Source organism: Chiloscyllium plagiosum, chromosome 2, assembly GCF_004010195.1.
Source record: "Chiloscyllium plagiosum isolate BGI_BamShark_2017 chromosome 2, ASM401019v2, whole genome shotgun sequence".
NCBI lineage: Eukaryota > Metazoa > Chordata > Chondrichthyes > Orectolobiformes > Hemiscylliidae > Chiloscyllium > Chiloscyllium plagiosum.
The window spans coordinates 136,643,746-136,661,755 of record NC_057711.1 but is presented as its reverse complement, the minus strand read 5'-3'; the positions used below and the strand labels follow the sequence as shown (position 1 = coordinate 136,661,755).

Here is an 18,010-nt window from a genome sequence, read left to right as displayed (position 1 = left end):
GAGCATTTCTCTCTCTCTGCTCATTTCTGTCATTCTTTGACTCACATTTCTTATATTAATGTTACCTCTTATCTGTTACCCAATCTTTGATTGACATCTTTCCCCATTTGCCCCTGCTATTTAGTTTGAAACACTCTCTACTTGTTTAGTTATATGGTTTAGAAGAACACTGGCCTCAGCACAAATCAGATATTGACTGCCCCAATGGGCATCTTCCATTGCCCCAGGAGTGGAGGCAGCAGTCCACAAACTTAAATCATTATCTCCCATACAGAGGTAATTTGAGACACCCATTCTTCTCTCGAATTTTATGTACCCTATGCTAAGTTACATGCAGCTCAGTTGATAACCTAGAGATTATAACTTTTGACATTTTGCTTTTCAACTCTGTATGGCTGATCTCTTTCTAAGTTCGACCAAGTCACTTTCACCTGCATAGACTAAAGACACTGAATCCTTCCCCTTTCATTGTAAGTTCCTTTTCAGCCCAAACAGTTAGCCTGAACCTTGGCAGTGGCAGGCAACACTGCTGTCTGGATTCTTACTCTTTGCTGCAGAGAATGACGTCAATCCCTGTTATAACATTGTCACCTCTTAGTGCCTTCCTTGTTACTCCCCTTCCTCCATTTGAATAGCTTTCTGTACCGTGTTCAGTTTGCACATCCACCCTGAAGCCTCTCTTGCCATTCAAACAGACTGAGAAAATCTCAAACCAATTGCACAACTGCTGACGCTGATACTCCTGCATTCCAGATTTCCTTACTTGCCTGGTTCACAGTCACAAAAGGAGGCAATAGCCTAGTGGTACTATCACTAGACTGTCACTCTTAAAAGCCAAACCATACTCTGGGGACCTGGGTTGAAATCTCAGCATGGTAGAATTTAAAATCAATTTTAAAAATCTGGAATTAAGAGTCTAATGAAGACTAATGGTCATCTGATGACTGTAAATCCATTATCAATTGTCAGAAAACCCATCTGGTTCATTGATGTCCTTTAAGGAAATAAACTGTCAGCCTTACCCTGGTCTGACTACATGTAACTCCAGAGCCACAGCAATGTGGTTGATTCTTAACTGCCCTCTGGGTAATTAGGGATGGGCAATAAATCGTGATCTGACTAGCGATGCTTTCAACCTGTGAATGAATAAAAAAAAGCTTCCTGTCCAGACCTGTGACCAAATCTGAAGACCCTTGCCTGAGTGCGTAACTGCCTCCGAGTTCAAATAATCCAGGTTACATTCCCATTCCCAGATGTGTTGCAGTGCTATTAGCTCATCCTCCAGCTCATAAACTCTGAACTAAAGCTGATTGAACTTGAAACATTTACTGCACATCTATTTGCCTCAGATCATGATGAGATCCAGGCAGTCCCACATGATGCATCACCTGACCTGCCATCCTTAATGAATTGCAATTACTTAAATATAATATTTACTTACTTATGTTGTCTTTATTTATTTCATTAACCTTACCACAAATTTGTACGCTATGTTAAAACTTAAGACTAGTAAAAATATTGACAAATTACCAGAGATACATCAAACTAATAGCTCCTTTTTTGCTAATAAAGCAACAATTAATTCTAATCAACTCTAATAAATTGTTGTTCTATCTCTAACCACCTGCCAGAGGTCCTCACCTCACTCTCTTTTCTTAAATTGCCTAACTCCTTGGAGAGTATGGACTACCACATAACTGCTAGGAAGCAAGTTCCAGGAGTTTGATCCAGCAACAATGAAGAAATAGCAATATAGCTCCGAGATTAAAGGGGAACTTGAAGGCAGTGTTGTTCCCATTCATTTGCTGTCCTTGTCCACCTAGGTGATAGGTAGAGGACACAGGTTTTGAGTGTGTTGTTAAAGGAGGTTTGGCGAGTTGTGATAGTGCATCTTAAAGACTGTAGATACTGCTGCTGCTATGCAATGGTGGTGAAAAGACTGTATGTTGAAAGCTGTTGCTAGGGCACTGATCAAGTGGATTGCTTTGTCCTGGATAGTGTCTAACATCTTGAGTTTTGTTAGAGCTGCACACTACAGGCAAATGAGGAGTATTCCATCACAATCATGACTTGTTCCTTGTATTTGGTGAACAGGCTTTGGCAAGACGGAAGGTGTGTTACTTGTTGCCCAATTCCCAGCCTCTGATTGGCCCTTGAAGACACAATTTTTATATAGCTGGTTCAGTTCAGTGTTTGGTCATTAGTAACCCCAAGGGTGTTGAAGTGGGATTCAGTGACTGATAATGACATTGAACATCAAATGCGATGTTGAGATTCTGTCTTGGAGATGGTCATTGTGTGCTATGAATGTTACTTGCCACTCTTTAGAGTTGAGAGTGTGGTGCTGGAAAAGCATGGTAGGTCAGGCAGCATCCAAAGAGCAGGAGAATCGATGTTTCAGGCATAAGCCCTTCATCAGGAATGAGGCTTGTGGGCTGGGCTGAGAGGTAAATGGGAGGGGGGTAGGGCTGGGAGAAAGGTAGCTGGGAATGTGGTAGGTAGATGAAGGTGGGAGTGAAAGTGATAGGTCAGAGAGGAGGGTGGAGCAGATTGGTGGAAAGGAAGATGGACAGGCCAAGATGGCAGTGCCGAGTTGGAGGCTTGCAACTGGGATAAGGTGGGGGGAGGGGAATGAGGAAAATGATGAAATCCACATTGATCCTGTGTGGTTGCAGGATCCCTAGGCGGAAGATGCGGCGTTCTTCTTCCAGGAGTTGGGTGATTAGGGTTTGGCAATAAAGGCTTGAAATGTTGATTCTTCTGCTCCTTGGATGCTGCCTGACGTGCCGTGCTTTTCCAGCACCACACTCTGGACTCTGATCTCCAGCATCTGCATTCCTCACTCTCTCCTTGTCACTTTTCAGCCCAAGCCTGGATATTGTCCAGGTCTTGTAACACGTGTGATACGGAGGAGCCAATGTTGGACTGCAGTGGACAATGTAAGAAGTTGCATGACACCAGGTTAAACTCCACAGGTTTATTTGAAATCATAAGCTTTCAGAGCGTTGCTCCTTCACCTGAGGAAGGAGCTGTGCTCCCAAAGCTTGTGATTTCAAATAAACCTGTTTGTCTATAACCTGGGGTCATGTGACTTGTGACTTAGCTGCTTATAGTCACACACCACTTCGGCGTTTGAGGAATCAGGAATACGACTGAACATTGTGCACTTTCACTTCTGACCTGATGGTGGAGGAAAGGTCATTGGTGCAGTAGCTGAAGATGGTTGGGCAGGGGATATCAACCTGAGGATTTTTCAACTTCTATTCTTTGTGAAAGAAATTGGACTTTTATAAGTGGACGGTTAAGTATTAAGGAAAAAACATTTGTCAACTGCAGGTTGTTTTTTTTTTGGCTTCACCATTCAGGTCCAAGAAAGCTATGTCACTAATATTGAAAATAACTGTGAAAGAAAACAAAATACATTGAACGGAACTCTCAGTTATTTTAGTAATCTAACTTTTGAACAGAAAAAGACTATGGAAAGATACAGGTGCAGCTAAAATATGAAACAACTGCAATCTTCATAATCTATTTTACTTTGTGTGAAATTGCACATTTTGAGAAAGAGACAAGAGCCGTCTGAGTTTTTCACCATCAACAAAACTTTCTCAGAAATTTGAGCGTCGCCTGTTCGCCAGTGCCCCCAGGGATTCCCTGGACCTCTTTATTTACCTTTAATTGGAAGGGCGATCTGTAAACATTTGCTGCTCTGTTTAATTAGCCAGAACCCGAACAGTGTGCTGTTTTGCCCCGCCCACTATTGACCTCCCCTTTTACCCTGCAGTCCATCTGGTGACTCTCCAGTCCTCCTGACAGACCCAAACCTTCCCCAAATGGAACCTTTCTCAAATGAATAAAGCTTTACAGAATATGTGTATTAAGGAGAAAACATCACATTAATCCCACTGTGTTCAATTGCCTTACTTGTGTGAATTGCGTGAACAGGTTCAACTTTTTTTTTAACGTTTGAAAGTTCCTTCATTACACACCAAGAGTACTTAATTGTTTGTAAAGCGCTTTAGGACATCTTTATGTAGTAAAAGACGTTCTGTTAATGCAAGTTCTTTCTCAAGTTCTAGGAGTGAAATCAGGAATCCCTTTTATTTTACTGAAAGACCCTTAAAAATTTGCAATTCTTAGCTTCAAATTACAGTGGATGTTATGGATTATAGATCGGAATTAAGATCAAAGGGCGCTTGTTAGGCAGGAGATGAACAGAGCGAATGGCCCTAAGGATGGGCGATGACTATTTTGATTGAATGGTCTGCGGGGGCTAAATTTCAACCCTGTCTCGAAAGTTCCTATTTATTACGGGGCTGTTCCCGAAAGAGTCAACAATTTCACTGTATAACTTGTTAAAAAAACAAAAAATCACGAATACTTCGCACAATTGTAATCGTGGTGATGCCGCTGAAACATAACAGCGGGACAGAGGAATTTGTACAGCACCAGTTCAGAGAACTGATGGAAAGGGGGATGTTTGCTTGTTCTCTCTCGACCGTGCCGCGCACATCGCTGTTTGAAGCTAAACTTGACTTTGTCCGAAATTCTTTCAGATAAAAGAAAGCGAAATTTCTGCTAACTACAGCGAAACAAACAGCATTACAAATCCACATGAATTTTTTTTTAAATATGAATTTTGATGCCAATGTAAAATAAGAACGCAAATGGTCTGGTTTCTGTAGTCACACATCGCTCTCTAGCGGTACCTTTAACCATTGGTCAGAGTGTGTTTACTTAAAATTACATTCCTGGCAAGTGGTTGAGGCTGGAAGCTGCAACTCAGGGTCAAGGTCACTGTCCTTAGAGTCATAAAGGTTTTACAGCACTGAAATAGAACCTTCCGCCCATCATACCCATGCCGGAAAGATGTTGTGAAACTTGAAAGGGTTCAGAAAAGATTTACAAGGTTGTTGCCAGGGTTGGAGGATTTGAGCTACAGGGAGAGGCTGAACAGGCTGGGGCTATTTTCCCTGGAGCATCGGAGGCTGAGGGGTGACCTTATAGAGGTTTACAAAATTATGAGGGGCATGGATAGGATAAATAGACAAAGTCTTTTTCCTGCACTTCATGATCACAAATCCTTGAATGCAGCAGGATAGATAGATTAGGTGGTTCAGAGGCCTGTGCGATACTTGCCTTTATTTAGTTAAAGGGGCAATGATGGACCTCTACATAATGTTTGTTAGGCCAGAGCTGGAGTAGTGTGTGCAGTTCTGGTTGCCACCCTATAGGAAGGTTATGACTGTGTGAGAGGTAGAGTGCAGAGGAGATTCACCGGGGATGTTGCCTGAGTTGGAGTAACCCAGCTATGAAGTGAGCCTGAGTTGGAGTAACCCAGCTATGAAGTGAGCCTGAGTTGGAGTAACCCAGCTATGAAGCGAGCCTGAGTTGGAGTAACCCAGCTATGAAGCGAGACTGGATAGGCTGGGATTGTTTTCCTATGAGTGGGAAAGCTGAGAGGGGGGTAATCTGATTGAGGGGTACAAAGTTCTGAGGAGCATGCATAGGACAGATAGGAATAAACCTTTTTACCCCTTATTAGAGAGGTTAATAAATGGGGACATAGTTATAAGGTAAGGGGAGATTTGAGGGGAAAAAAACCTCTTTCACCCAAAAGGTGGTATAAATCAGAAACTCGCTGCCTAAAAGCAGGAACCCTCAAGACATTTAACAAGTATTTAGAGGAGTACTTTGAACTTACAAGTGCTGGAAAATGCGTATAGAATAGAGCCATAGAGTCATAGAGATGTACAGCATGGAAACAGACCCTTCGGTCCAACTTGTCCATGTTGACCAGATATCCCAACCCAATCTAGTCCCACCTGCCAGCACCTGGCCCATATCCCTCCAAACCCTTCCTATTCATATACCCATCCAAATGCCTCTTAAATATTGCAATTGTACCAGCCTCCACCACATCCTCTGGCAGCTCATTCCATACACGTACCACCCTCTGCGTGAAAAAGTTGCCCCTTAGGTCTCTTTTATATCTTTCCCCTCTCACCCTAAACCTATGCCCTCTAGTTCTGGACTCACTGACCCTCCTGTCTCTCAATGCTAATATGTTCAAGTATATCACAGTTTCTCTCCTTAATTTTTAAACCAACATCATTCTTCTCGACAGTGAATACAGATACAAAGTACACACTTAAGATGTCAGATATGTCTTCCAGCTCTACATACAGGTTGTCACTTTGGTCACTAATTGGTCCTATTACTTTGTTGGTTATTCTCCTGCTCCTTATTTTCCTTTGATTTTCCTTAATATTAACTGTCAGTGTTTGTTCATGTCCCCTCTTCAATTTTCTAATTTATTTTAAAAGCAACCCCTAGCACTTTCTATACTCATTGAAGACATTTACTGGTTTGAGACTGCGGTGTCTACCATATGTTTCTTTTACTTTCTTATCCAATCCTGTGTATCCTTTGAATCCAGAGTTCTCTGGACTTATTGGTTCCCACCCTTCACCTTTACAGGAACATGTTAGTCCTGCACTTTTACTGTTACAATTTTGAATGTCTCCCACTGCTCTGATGTGAATTTTCCTGCATGTAGCTGCTCCCAATCTGATTTGGTCAGATGCTGTCTTGTGTTATTAAAATTGGCCACCCCTGGATTCACAACTTTATTTCCAGTCCATTTTTGTCCTTATCCATAATTACTTTAAATCTTACTGAATTATAGTCACCATCACTGAAATTCCCCTCCACAGGCACATCTGTCACTTGACTGGCTTTGCTCCCTAAAATTAGGCCCAACAGAATTCTCTCTTGCAGGAATCTCTATGTGCTGGCTTAAAAGTATTCCTGGATACATTTAAGAATTCCATCATCTTTGAACCTTTCACACTCTGTTTATCCAAGTTAACATTGGTGAAGTTGAAATTCCCCATTATTACATCATGTGGGTATTGCCTGACTTCCGCACAGCAGAGAACACTGTCTGAACCTAGGAACCAGAACTGTACTCAGAAATTAGTGATTTAATTGTTCAAGCAGAAGGATCATTGTTGTTCCAGACTAAACATTTAAATTGACAGAAGGCCATTTTAAGAAATGCTGAAAATTGTAAGTCATGTCAGGAATTATCGAGTCAACAGCATGAGGCAAGTATCAGAAATATTGGGTTTGGGAGGATATTCCATGACAGAGTGAGAAAATGAATGCAATGCAAGGCAATTGTGTCAAACTTTTAAAAACATCTAGAAGGTGCAATGTGGAGCTGCAAATGTCAGCAACAGGAACAATACCAGGACCTCTTATCTGAAGGAAATGGGAGCAATGGTTATGATCTGAAGTCATTGAAGTTAGTGTTACAGGCTGTAAGGTGTCTCATAGAAAGATGAGGTGGGGGGATCCAAGATGGCGGCGACCCAGTAAGACTGAGTCTATGTTTATATCTGAGAGTTTTGTTTATTTTTGTAAACTTGTAAAAATGTTAAATTTCTAATAAAAATATCTATAAAAAAAAAAGAAAGATGAGGTGACGTTCTGAGTTATTTTGGATAGAGAGATGAAAATGCACTTGGATGGAGCATTAAAACAACAAGAAACTGAAAGCACAGGCTCTATCCGGAGGACTGAACTGAAAGCAATCAGAATTCAACTTGGTTTCAATCTGCCTAATATCAGGGAGACTGCAACACGAACAGTGAATACATCGACTGAGTTGAAAGAACTACAATCACAAGGAATATGACTTATTTGGAGGGACTGCTTAGGCAATGAAATAGTGAGAAGGAAAATGATGAAAAGGCAGTTGTTGGATCTCCTGATTTGGGACTGATGGAAGAGTGGAACAGAGGGAGGGACTAAACCCTTAATGCTGGAGTGGAGGAGAGATGTGTTTGTTTGTGAAATATTGAAGATCAAGGCAGGTGAGATGTAAGGCAAGGACAAAAGGAATGCTATTGCAATTCTTGGAGGGAAGGGTGAAGGAGGAATTTTACTGGATGGGAAATGAGATGAAAATGGTTAAGGTCATAGTTGTTTATATGGTTCAACCTCGTGTAAACTTAATCTGACAAATGTGAAAATGCTTTCAAGTTAAAAGGCCTTTTCTCAAAGACACAGTCATGTTTTGAATTGGAGGTTTAGTTTTGTCGCTTAAAGTTTGAACAATATTAGTTTTGTGTGGTTACTATGAGCTGTAACTCATTTTGGGTACCAACAGTTATCATGGAGTCACACATGAGCAGGTGGAACTTGAATCTGGGCCTCCTGGCTTAGAGAAAGGGAAACCACCGCTGCACCACAGGGACACTCAATTAACATCTTATCCACTCTTAATTCACCTCCAACACTTACACCCTTTTCACTGCCCCATCCTCTATGAACATAGGCGTTGTAACAAATCCCCTTTCACCTTCACCCTTTCTCACTGTCTAGTGCTCCATTCGGTTCTTCAGGTGTGACTTATTTATTTAACAATTTGGAACACTGTACTTTCTCACAATATAGTCTCCTCTGTATTGGCTGAAACAAATGTAGGTTAATCACGTTGCTTAACATTGCCATTCAGTCTTTGAGCATAACAGTTTCACATCATTTACTACTTTAATTTACCACCTCACTTGCATTCTGATCTCTCTGTCTTACACCAAGCCAATGAAAGTTCAAGGACTGGCACTACATCCTTTGACTTTCTGGATTGAGCAATGTTTTCAGTAACTTCAGATCATAAGTACTGCTTTAATTGTAATCAGTGAGTAAATGCTGATAGCAGTTCTCCCATGAGCATTTCCAACCATCTGTTATTTCTTTACTGTTCATTACTGCTCCCATCTACTTTGTTATTTAATCATTCTGGTCTTCCACCCACCACAGACATTTTTTCTTTTTCCTTCATCTTTCATTTCCTTGTTTTGCTCAGCACTTCCCCAAAATTTGTTACTCTTTAACTTCCAGTTCTGAATTAGTTTCTCTTGCTCTGGATTACATAACCTCCTGAGTACTTTTGACATTTTCTGCTTTTATTTCAGGCTTATATCATCTAATTGATGTCACTAATTTAAAAGAAGGTCATGCAGTTAATTCGTGCCTTTCTCAAACTCAAGGTGTCCCCAACCTCTTGTTTTGCTTCTCGGCAGTACACTGAAAGAGTGCAGTCTGAGAAATTCTCGACAGATTTTATTTGAGAGTAAGGTTCAGCAATCTTCAGGCATCCTCCTATATTATAACTAAAGCATCAATGGAACTCAATTCCAAATATTAACCTGATACCAGGTCAAATAAGTAGTCTCGCTTCACTTTCTTTCAGTCAGCTTTATATTGTGTAAATTTAATGTCGATGTTAAACTGCACATCAACATTAAACTGCAGATTAAGTATTACTCACTTGATGTCTGATTTATGTTGCAGACTGGGGTGAAGCACATAATGTGTAAATAATTCACAAATCCATATGCATTTTTTTACAGATGAAAATCTTTCTCTTCCAACTTGCTGTTGCCATGGGAAATAAATCTTCTTGCAATAATTTATATGAGAACAAAGTCAAATAATTCAGTGATTGAGAAGTAGAAATATTAATGAGTATAGTCTATTTTTAATACAATGATAATTCACAGGCCATGGATATTGCTGAGATTTTGCCTTTATCAATCAAAACATTTCAAAACTGAATTATTGCAGGTTCAAATAATATCAAGATAATAAAATGCACGAGTAACAAGCAGAAAATTTGTTTTATTTTGTGGACTGACATAAGCAGGATATTATTCTGTTTAATACAATTTGCAAAAAGATTAACTGCAAGATAGGAGCTTACTATTTATTATCATTTATTACTGAGGAAGTTGGTGAAAATTTGTTATACCTGTGCACTTTCAGAGCCATCTTATTCTCTTGCTAACTGAAACACTAAGTTTTATGAGTAAAGTGTAATCATGGCTAAAGGCAACACATTATAATACTGACCCATTTTGCTATGCTGTTGTTTTCACTTGTGGAACTCACACTACTGAGAGAAATTTAGACATTTCTTCTTCGGCAGAACGGGAGAGACGCAGAACTGGAGGTGATTGGTTGCTTCTGCACACTTTATTCTGAATCAGTATTATGCCAACATTGATAAGACCTGGGAGCATATTCACCATTTTATTGAGATTGTATTTGGCATAAAGACATCCAGGCAACAACAAAATGATATTTAATAATTTATAAAAGGTAGGGTGAATCTGGCCCTCATAAGAATTAATTTCTACACAGGACACTGTGGTGCTGGATATTCTCGCATTACAGTACTATAAAATTCCTCTAAAGGTGCACAACTATAACAATACTTTACCAATTTTCTCAGAAAGAAATAGGAATTAGAAGCCAGTGTTTCAGTCAGTCTTATCGCAAGATGTATGGTGTTAGACAGAATTAATTGTCTATATCAAATCATATTGTTTGCTTATTTTCTTGCATGGAAAGTGCCTACATAACCACTAAAAGTCAATACTTCAGAAGTGGACAGATGTTCACACTTCATTCACTTACAGTCATCCAATGTGGAATGCATTATGGGTGAAACTCCTAACACTATTCCAAGTAACATTCAGTTCATGCCAAATTGGCAATGTTTTAGGCAGTCAATTCTTATTCCCTTTCTCTAGAAAAATATTATTCTGCATCTACTCTCAATGTTTGGTACCAGACTGGTGAAAAAATTTGTTTTTTTAAAAAAAGGATTGTGTTGTCCGAACAAATGAATCAATAATCATCCAGTCTGTGTCTCGGCATGGAATGTAAGCTTGATGTTAAATGATGTTTGCAAATGAAAGTGTGCGACAGTGTGTTTGAATGTTTAAGAAATACAGGATGAGTTGGCGATTAGATAATTGTGAGTGGGAACAACAGTGTTGTTGTGCATGTGTGAGAAAGACTGCATGAGTGAAAGGAATGGATACAGCAGCCTGATTGTGTGAGACAGACTGAATATAAGTGACTGTATATGTGCTTGTGTGTGGGCGCAGAAAGGTGAGCTTAAGTAATGGGTATTTAACTCATATATATATTCGGGCTAAGACTTTGCTTTCTTTTGAATAAGGTATCAACAAGTTGTTAAGTGAAACCCTTGGCCGGATGGGGCTATCATGTCGAAGTTGACAGGAACTTTTACTGATTAAAATATAAATGACAGTAAATGTAATTAATAAGCAACAGAGAGTCTATGTAACTCTGCTGAAGAAAATTCCATGACGTCAGGTCATATTAGTAGAGGATAATTAAAGTAGCCAGGAAACATTCTTCAGGATGACTGATAGCCAACTGTATTCGCAGTGTACGCTAAGAAACGAAAGGTTCTGTTCAAAGTCGGTCCACACGTTAAAAAGAAAACTCATAGAAGTTACTCTCCCTGCTGTAACATTAGCTTAACCACTTATTTCAGAACATTTAAATGAACGATGATAAGCATATAAAGTATTGATTTGTGAGCTTATCTGTTCTTATTATCGATACTTTCAATCATATACTTACAATCACGTACTCTACAACCACCTGATGAAGGAGCAGCGCTCCGAAAGCTAGTGCTTCCAATTAAACCTTGGTTGGATGATAACCTGGTGTTGTGTGATTTTGTTTTAACTTTGTACACCCCAGTCCAACACCGGGATCTCCAAATCATCACTTCAAAACACTGAACAGCAAAATTCTAAACCTGGGCATTAACAAAAAAGTTGTTAAACCGAGGAGTGTTAACACAATAAAGGAAATGAAATAGAATAATTCAGATGCAGTTAAGAATTTTTTAATGGATAAAACTGAAACGGTTGACCCAAGACTTTTTTTCAATATTATTAGCACAAAAAAAATTTAAAATTTGAAACAAACCGTTAGCGGTGAGCATTCAGGGGGATATACCTTCCGATTCAAAAGGAGAATATTCAGATTACGAACAACACCGGAGACTGTTAGACTCACCGCAATCACCCGAACCTCTCAATCTGAGCCGTGGTGAATCTGTACTCAATGTGCCATTTTCAAGACTCCAAGGTCTGCATTAAAGAGCAGTTATAACCGGAGTAAATCGAAGGAGAGGTCGGAGCAGCGGGAGAAAAGGATGTGATTGCCCTCAAGGCCTGGCCCAATGGGTTTTCCCTCAAAGTGCCTTCCCCATTATTTCTGAATCTTTATCGCCGTCACAATGAACAATTCAAGACAAGGAAGGAAGCGGTCAATGTGACCGAGCCTGAAATTAGGAAGGAACGCCAGCTCTGAGAGAATCTGCAATATTCAATTTGCCTTCAACTTTTAAACAGCGTGGCTAAATCCTCCGCAATTTGACACAAACACAGAAGTTAGCTGGAAAAGCTCAGCAGGTCTGGCAGCCTCTGTGCAGAGAAATCAGAGTTAACGTTTCGTCAGAACGTGAAACCTGCAACGGTCACCCTGATTTCTCTGCACAGATGCTGCCAGACCAGCTGAGCTTTTCCAGCTAACTTCCGTGTTTGTTTCTGTTTCACAGCATCCGCAGTTCTTTGGGGTTTTAATTAGTGTTGCGCTCTTCAGTTTGAACTTGTCTGGCTAAGGTGTTACATCAAGCTGCAGCATAATGTTCTTCCAGATGGAAGAAAAAGCGAGTCGAAGGATCGTCAGAGTAGCAATACAATGAAAGGGGTGCTGCAAATTGATCAATATCTCCCCCCCCCCCCCCAAGTGAAGAAACTATTATTTGTTAAATGTTGGTGCTTACACGTGCATTTTTAAAGTTGCATATCACTGTCAATGGTTAATGGGCGTGAGCAAGGAAGTGCAGCTCTGTCACCGTGCCCTGAACCCCTCCCCTGGAGGTGGACCTACTCTGCAGGTCTAGCCGATGACAGTAACACTCGGGAGCTCGGTCGCTGTGGCGTTGAACGGGAGTTATTCAAGTGGCGAAAGTCCCGAGGTAAACAAACTTGGCGTTAAAAATAATCTAGCAACGCCCCGTGTTCTGAAAGGGTCGGGATTCCTTTCTTTTGGACATTGAGAGTTCTACATTCAACAGCACATCTCCCGCTGCTGTGTAAGGCGTCGCTATCAGTACAACATCTCCCCGGTGCTGGCTCTATTTCAAAGTTGGGAAATTACTGTGTTCGCAAACGAGGATTGCAACTCTGTTCTGGCGCAGACCTGTTAACTTATTCCGAGAGGTCGGGCGATCCAGGTACGGGAGGGAGAGCTGGAAGACTGTTTTTCAATTTATGTTATTATATATAAATCGAATAATTCATCCATATCAGGCATAGATATCTAGAAAGACAATATTTCCACCTGGTCGGCTGATAGCAGCTCCACCTGGAGTCAATAATCGATTCATTGGAAAAGAAATACTGAATTTGGATGAATTGTTCATTAATTAACCGTGAATAGTTATTCCGAACAGGTACCCCTCTCCCGTTATTTGGGGAGCGGGGGAGGTGTTCACATCCGCCGTCACTTTTCATTTCCCGATCTTTGGCGACGCGTCTGCCGAAGTTACCAGCGAGCTGAGCCCAGTATTAAAGTCATTCCAGAGACACGGGATATCGGGGGAGGATGGATGCGCTGCTGAGCAGTGAGGGGAAAGGCGGCAGGAAACCCAAGTGCTCCCGGTGCAGGAACCACGGGGTGATCGCTTGGCTGAAGGGACACAAGCGGCTGTGCCCTCACAGAGAGTGTACCTGTGTAAAGTGCATCCTGATCTCAGAGAGGCAGCGGGTGATGGCAGCTCAGGTGGCACTGAAGAGGCAGCAGGCGGCAGAGGATGCTCTGGCTCTGCGGGACAACCTTCCTCCAAGGCCGGCTTTCCCTGATGGAACAGGGACAAGAGACAGGGCAGGCAGGGAGTCGAAACGGCCTCAGAAGAACCAGCTGTCAGGTATGTTAAATTAACAAAGAACTTTTAATTAAAAAAAAAGATTGTTGTTATATTTGACTCTGTGGTAGATATAAATGCAATTGGATAGCTTACCTGCTCATAAAGTATATAGCGTCAACCTCCTCAAGCTACAAACCTAATGTTGAGCTTGCTTTTTGTACACCTTATTCGTGGCCTTAATTTTGTATTCATCGGTCTTTTCTATCACCAGGTGATCTTTTTATGGTATGATCTGCCTGCGCTGCACTCAAAACAGAACTTTTCACTGTATCCAGGCACATGTGACAATAATGAATCAAAGCTAATCAAAAATTCAACCAGCTATCAACATTAATATGCCTCCACTATTTCATTAGTTCACTAATCATACCGCAGCTTATTTTCGGTTTGAAGTTTTGGAAGAAAATATAGATTGTGTTAACGCGATTGTAAGTCCAAGTTTACAACGCTAGTGAAGTTAAAAATCACTCATCAGGTTATAGTCCAACAGGTTTATTTGGAAGCACTCGCTTTCGGAGCGCTGCTCCTTCATCAGGTGGGTGTGGAGAATAAGATTGTAAGGCACAGAATTTATAGCAAAAGTTTACAGTGTGATGTAACTGAAATTATAAATTGAAAAATACCTGGATTGTTTGTTAAGTCTCCAAGTCATAACTAATGAAAAAATCGCAAGTAATGTTTCCACCCGGTGACACAGTCTCCTTGTGTAATATTTAGTATTTGTATTTACTCTTAACTGAAAGGTAAGTTCGATAGAAATTGACGTGTTTACGAATTGAATTCCTGCGTAAAAGATCTAACCACATCCTCAAGGATTTGGAAATAATTGAATGTATTTTTCATTCAGACCGATGCGAGGTGAGAGGTTTCACAAACGAAGCCAGAGCAGTTGAAACGGATGATTTGGAAATGCCAGTCCCTTTGTCGGAGAGGTTGGATTCCAGGCGGTTCCCGCTCACAGCCGGCTTTCATAGACAGTACAGAGACAACCAGCTCCCGCCGGCCAGGATGAACCACATGGAGATACTGCAGCGACTGTTCCCCTCGGAGAAGCGATCCGTGTTGGGGTTAGTGCTTCAAGCGTACCACGGGGACGTGCTAAAGACGATCGAAACCTTCCTGTCGGCTGCTGAAGCTGTGATGAACAATCACCTTGTCTCCAGCATGAGGCAGCTCTGTTCTGCTGGGGCTCTGGGCAATGGACTGAGCCCTCACCCAGTTAGAGAGGTCTCTCTCGGAGGTATTAACTCGGCCTTCACTCCTCTGCAAGGCCCGCTCCCTGCTGCCGCCGTCTTGGCTTACCGAAGGTCAGGTTTATCCACCTCCATCCACTCCAGAAGTTCGCCCTTATTTTCTTACCCATTCAGTGGAGCCGGGTGTTCACCGATGGGATTTCTGTTTCCTTATCGCGCAATTCCCACTTGTTCCTCCGAGAGATTCTGCCTGGAAAACCTCGAACTCTGAAAGTCAGGTCCCATGAAAATGTACAGACGTTAGAATCATAGATTCCGTACAACTCCCTCCCCCCTGCATTTTCCATGTCGAGATTAGAGTGGTGCTGGAAAAACACAGCAGGCCAGGCAGCATGCGAGGAGCAGGAAAATCGACGTTTCAGGAATGGTCATCAGGAATTCCTGATGAAGGGCTTTGGCCCGAAACGTCGATTTTCCTGCTCCTCGGATGCTGCCTGGCCTGTTGTGTTTTTCCAGCACCACTCTAATCTCCAAGCATCTGCAGTACCCACTTTCGCTTTTTCCATGTCGAGTTCACCTAGCCGGAACACCCCTGGACACTATGTACGATTTAGCACGGCCAATCCACCTAACCAGCATATTACTGGACTGTGGGAGGAAACCGGAGCACCCGGAGGAAACCCACGCAGACACGGGGAGAATGTGCAAACTCCACACAGTCAGTCGCCCGAAGCTAGAATCGAACCCGGGTCCCTGGCACCGTGAGGCAGTGCTAACCACTAAGCTAACGTGCCACCCTTAACACGATTTAACAGTGACAACTTGACAGCATAAATCATATGATAGGTGCTAAAAAACTACCCTCAGCAGTTTGAGGTTAGAGTCATAGGGAGTTACAGCAGGGAAACAGACTCATCGGTAAAAACAATGACTGCAGATGCTGGAAACCAGAGTCTAGATTAGAGTGGTGCTGGAAAAGCACAGCAGGTCAGGCAGCATCTGAGGAGCAGGAAAATGGACGTTTCGGGCAAAAGCCCTTCATCAGGAGTAGACCCTTCCGTCCAACTCGTCCATGCCGACCAGATATTCTAAATTAATCGAGTCCCACTTGCCAGCGTTTGACCCATATCCCTCTAAAGCCTTCCTATTCATATACCCATCCAGCTACCTATTAAATGTTGTAATTGTACCAGCCTCCACCACATCCTCTGGCAGATCATTCCACACACGCACCACCCTCTTCGTGAAAACATTGCCCCACGGGTCCCTTTTGATGAAATAGTTTCTTGAATCTTGCTTTTTGGCAGTCCTCAGAGGGAACGCACTTCTTTCTAACCATCAGCACCCCCTCTCCACCTCCGGGAATATTGACACATACAGTAACATCAAAGGACAGAGTGTATCTATCTGATGGATGGGAGCAACGTTCCAAACGTTGGGGTAACGTTCCATTTGTTCCCATTTTGTAGACCTTCAAACCTGACCTTGAGTTCTACATATTGCAAGGCAATGCTTTCCATTCACGGAATTGTAAATAATGACCATCTCAGTAAACTCTTTCACACTATCATTTGCAAACATATTTTGAAAGAATGTTAAGGTTACAGCTTTATTCTACCTAGCAATAATAGCTTTAACAGTGATCTTGCGTTTGGGCAAGCACTAACTTAATTCATTGAGTGAAATTTAAGAGGATTTAGTTTGGTGAAGTAGTGTAAATAATGTAATATAAAACTCTTAAAATCGAAACGAAAAAATATCGAATTAATGCTGTTAGTGGAACAATGTTTAACGAGGTATTATCTGAACTGTGAGGTAAGATTGGCTTTCTCTCTGCGCAGTATTCCCCTTTCCATGAGGAATTTGGTTTTCAACCTCTTCCCTTACTCGAGGCATGGTGACCCTTAGGTTAAACTACACCAGTTGTCTTTCTATTGAGAGAGCAGCCCTGCGATTTGATAGGACTACGGTACCTGTACCTTTTTTAAAAAAATGTCCCATAACACTCCCCTCATGAAAATAGGAATTCAAAAACAGTATTTTATTTAAGAGCTCACTGTTACCGTCTTCAAGTGAGCTTTCTTGGTCCGTCACCTTGCATAATGAATGGCAGGTATTCACTATACCAATGGGTAAACATTATCAAGTGTATGAACACGCGCTCAAACAAACACTGACTTTCCATCACAGATGTCAGGGTAGGAATCGACAATGGAAACACTGCCAATTCTTCTCATCTGTATTCCAGGGGTGAAAGAACTAATTGTAGCACCTCACTAACCTCCCCCGATTAGAATAGTTATTTGCATAGACCACTGGCAGAACTATAGACCTTCTAAGAATGATTGGTATTTTCTCGATTCCTGTTTTCAATTTGTTTAACACTCCTCTCCTCAGGATTTGACTTTACATTGTCTTATGGATCCATATTCCCCATTAGCCTTCTTTAACTTGTACAAGTAGCGATTTTTCGTTTGTAAGTGGAATGGTGAGATGACAATTTGACTGTGCAAGGACATAACAGCAGAATCCAATTATGTTCACATCTCATACTCAAACTTAATCACAATTCCAGTCAGATGTCACTGATCTAGGCAATTCTCTCACTTCCTTGGAAAATATTAATCAATTTTAGTGTTGCGAGCATTAAAGATGATTTTCATTGTAATCACCATTTCAACAATAACAACCACTTGGATTTGCATAGTACCGTTAAAGTGATAAAACATCCTGAGACACCGAAACCAAATCACATAAGGAGTTATTATACAAGTGGTCAAGACATTGATCGAGGTGTTGGGTTTTAAGAGAATCTTTAAAAAGGCGAGAGAGAGAAAAAAAGTCGAAAGATTTAGTGAGGTAATTTCATATAGAAATATCCATTACAATTTCAGAAATGTAATTTAATCTTTTATTAAAGTGTAGCATTCTTTGCCAGAAATGTATGAAATAAATTCATTGTAATTCAGTGACTGCAACATCATTA

General features: G+C 41.3%; 1 protein-coding gene across 1 annotated transcript; it reads left to right on the top strand.

Annotated features, from left to right (window-relative positions):
• The first annotated feature begins 13,509 nt into the window (after positions 1-13,509).
• On the top strand, positions 13,510-15,295 carry LOC122558249 (doublesex- and mab-3-related transcription factor A2-like). Its single transcript, XM_043706623.1, has 2 exons — positions 13,510-13,831; positions 14,679-15,295. The coding sequence occupies exons 1-2, from the start codon at positions 13,510-13,512 to the stop codon at positions 15,293-15,295; spliced, it is 939 nt and encodes a 312-aa protein (XP_043562558.1).
• The last annotated feature ends 2,715 nt before the right edge of the window (positions 15,296-18,010 follow it).

Excerpts from the sequence above, each read along its gene's own strand:
- LOC122558249 (XM_043706623.1), top strand. The coding sequence starts at position 13,510 with ATGGATGCGCTGCTGAGCAGTGAGGGGAAAGGCGGCAGGAAACCCAAG. Across the intron at positions 13,832-14,678 it reads TCAGAAGAACCAGCTGTCAG|ACCGATGCGAGGTGAGAGGT; the intron begins GTATGTTAAATT and ends TTTTTCATTCAG.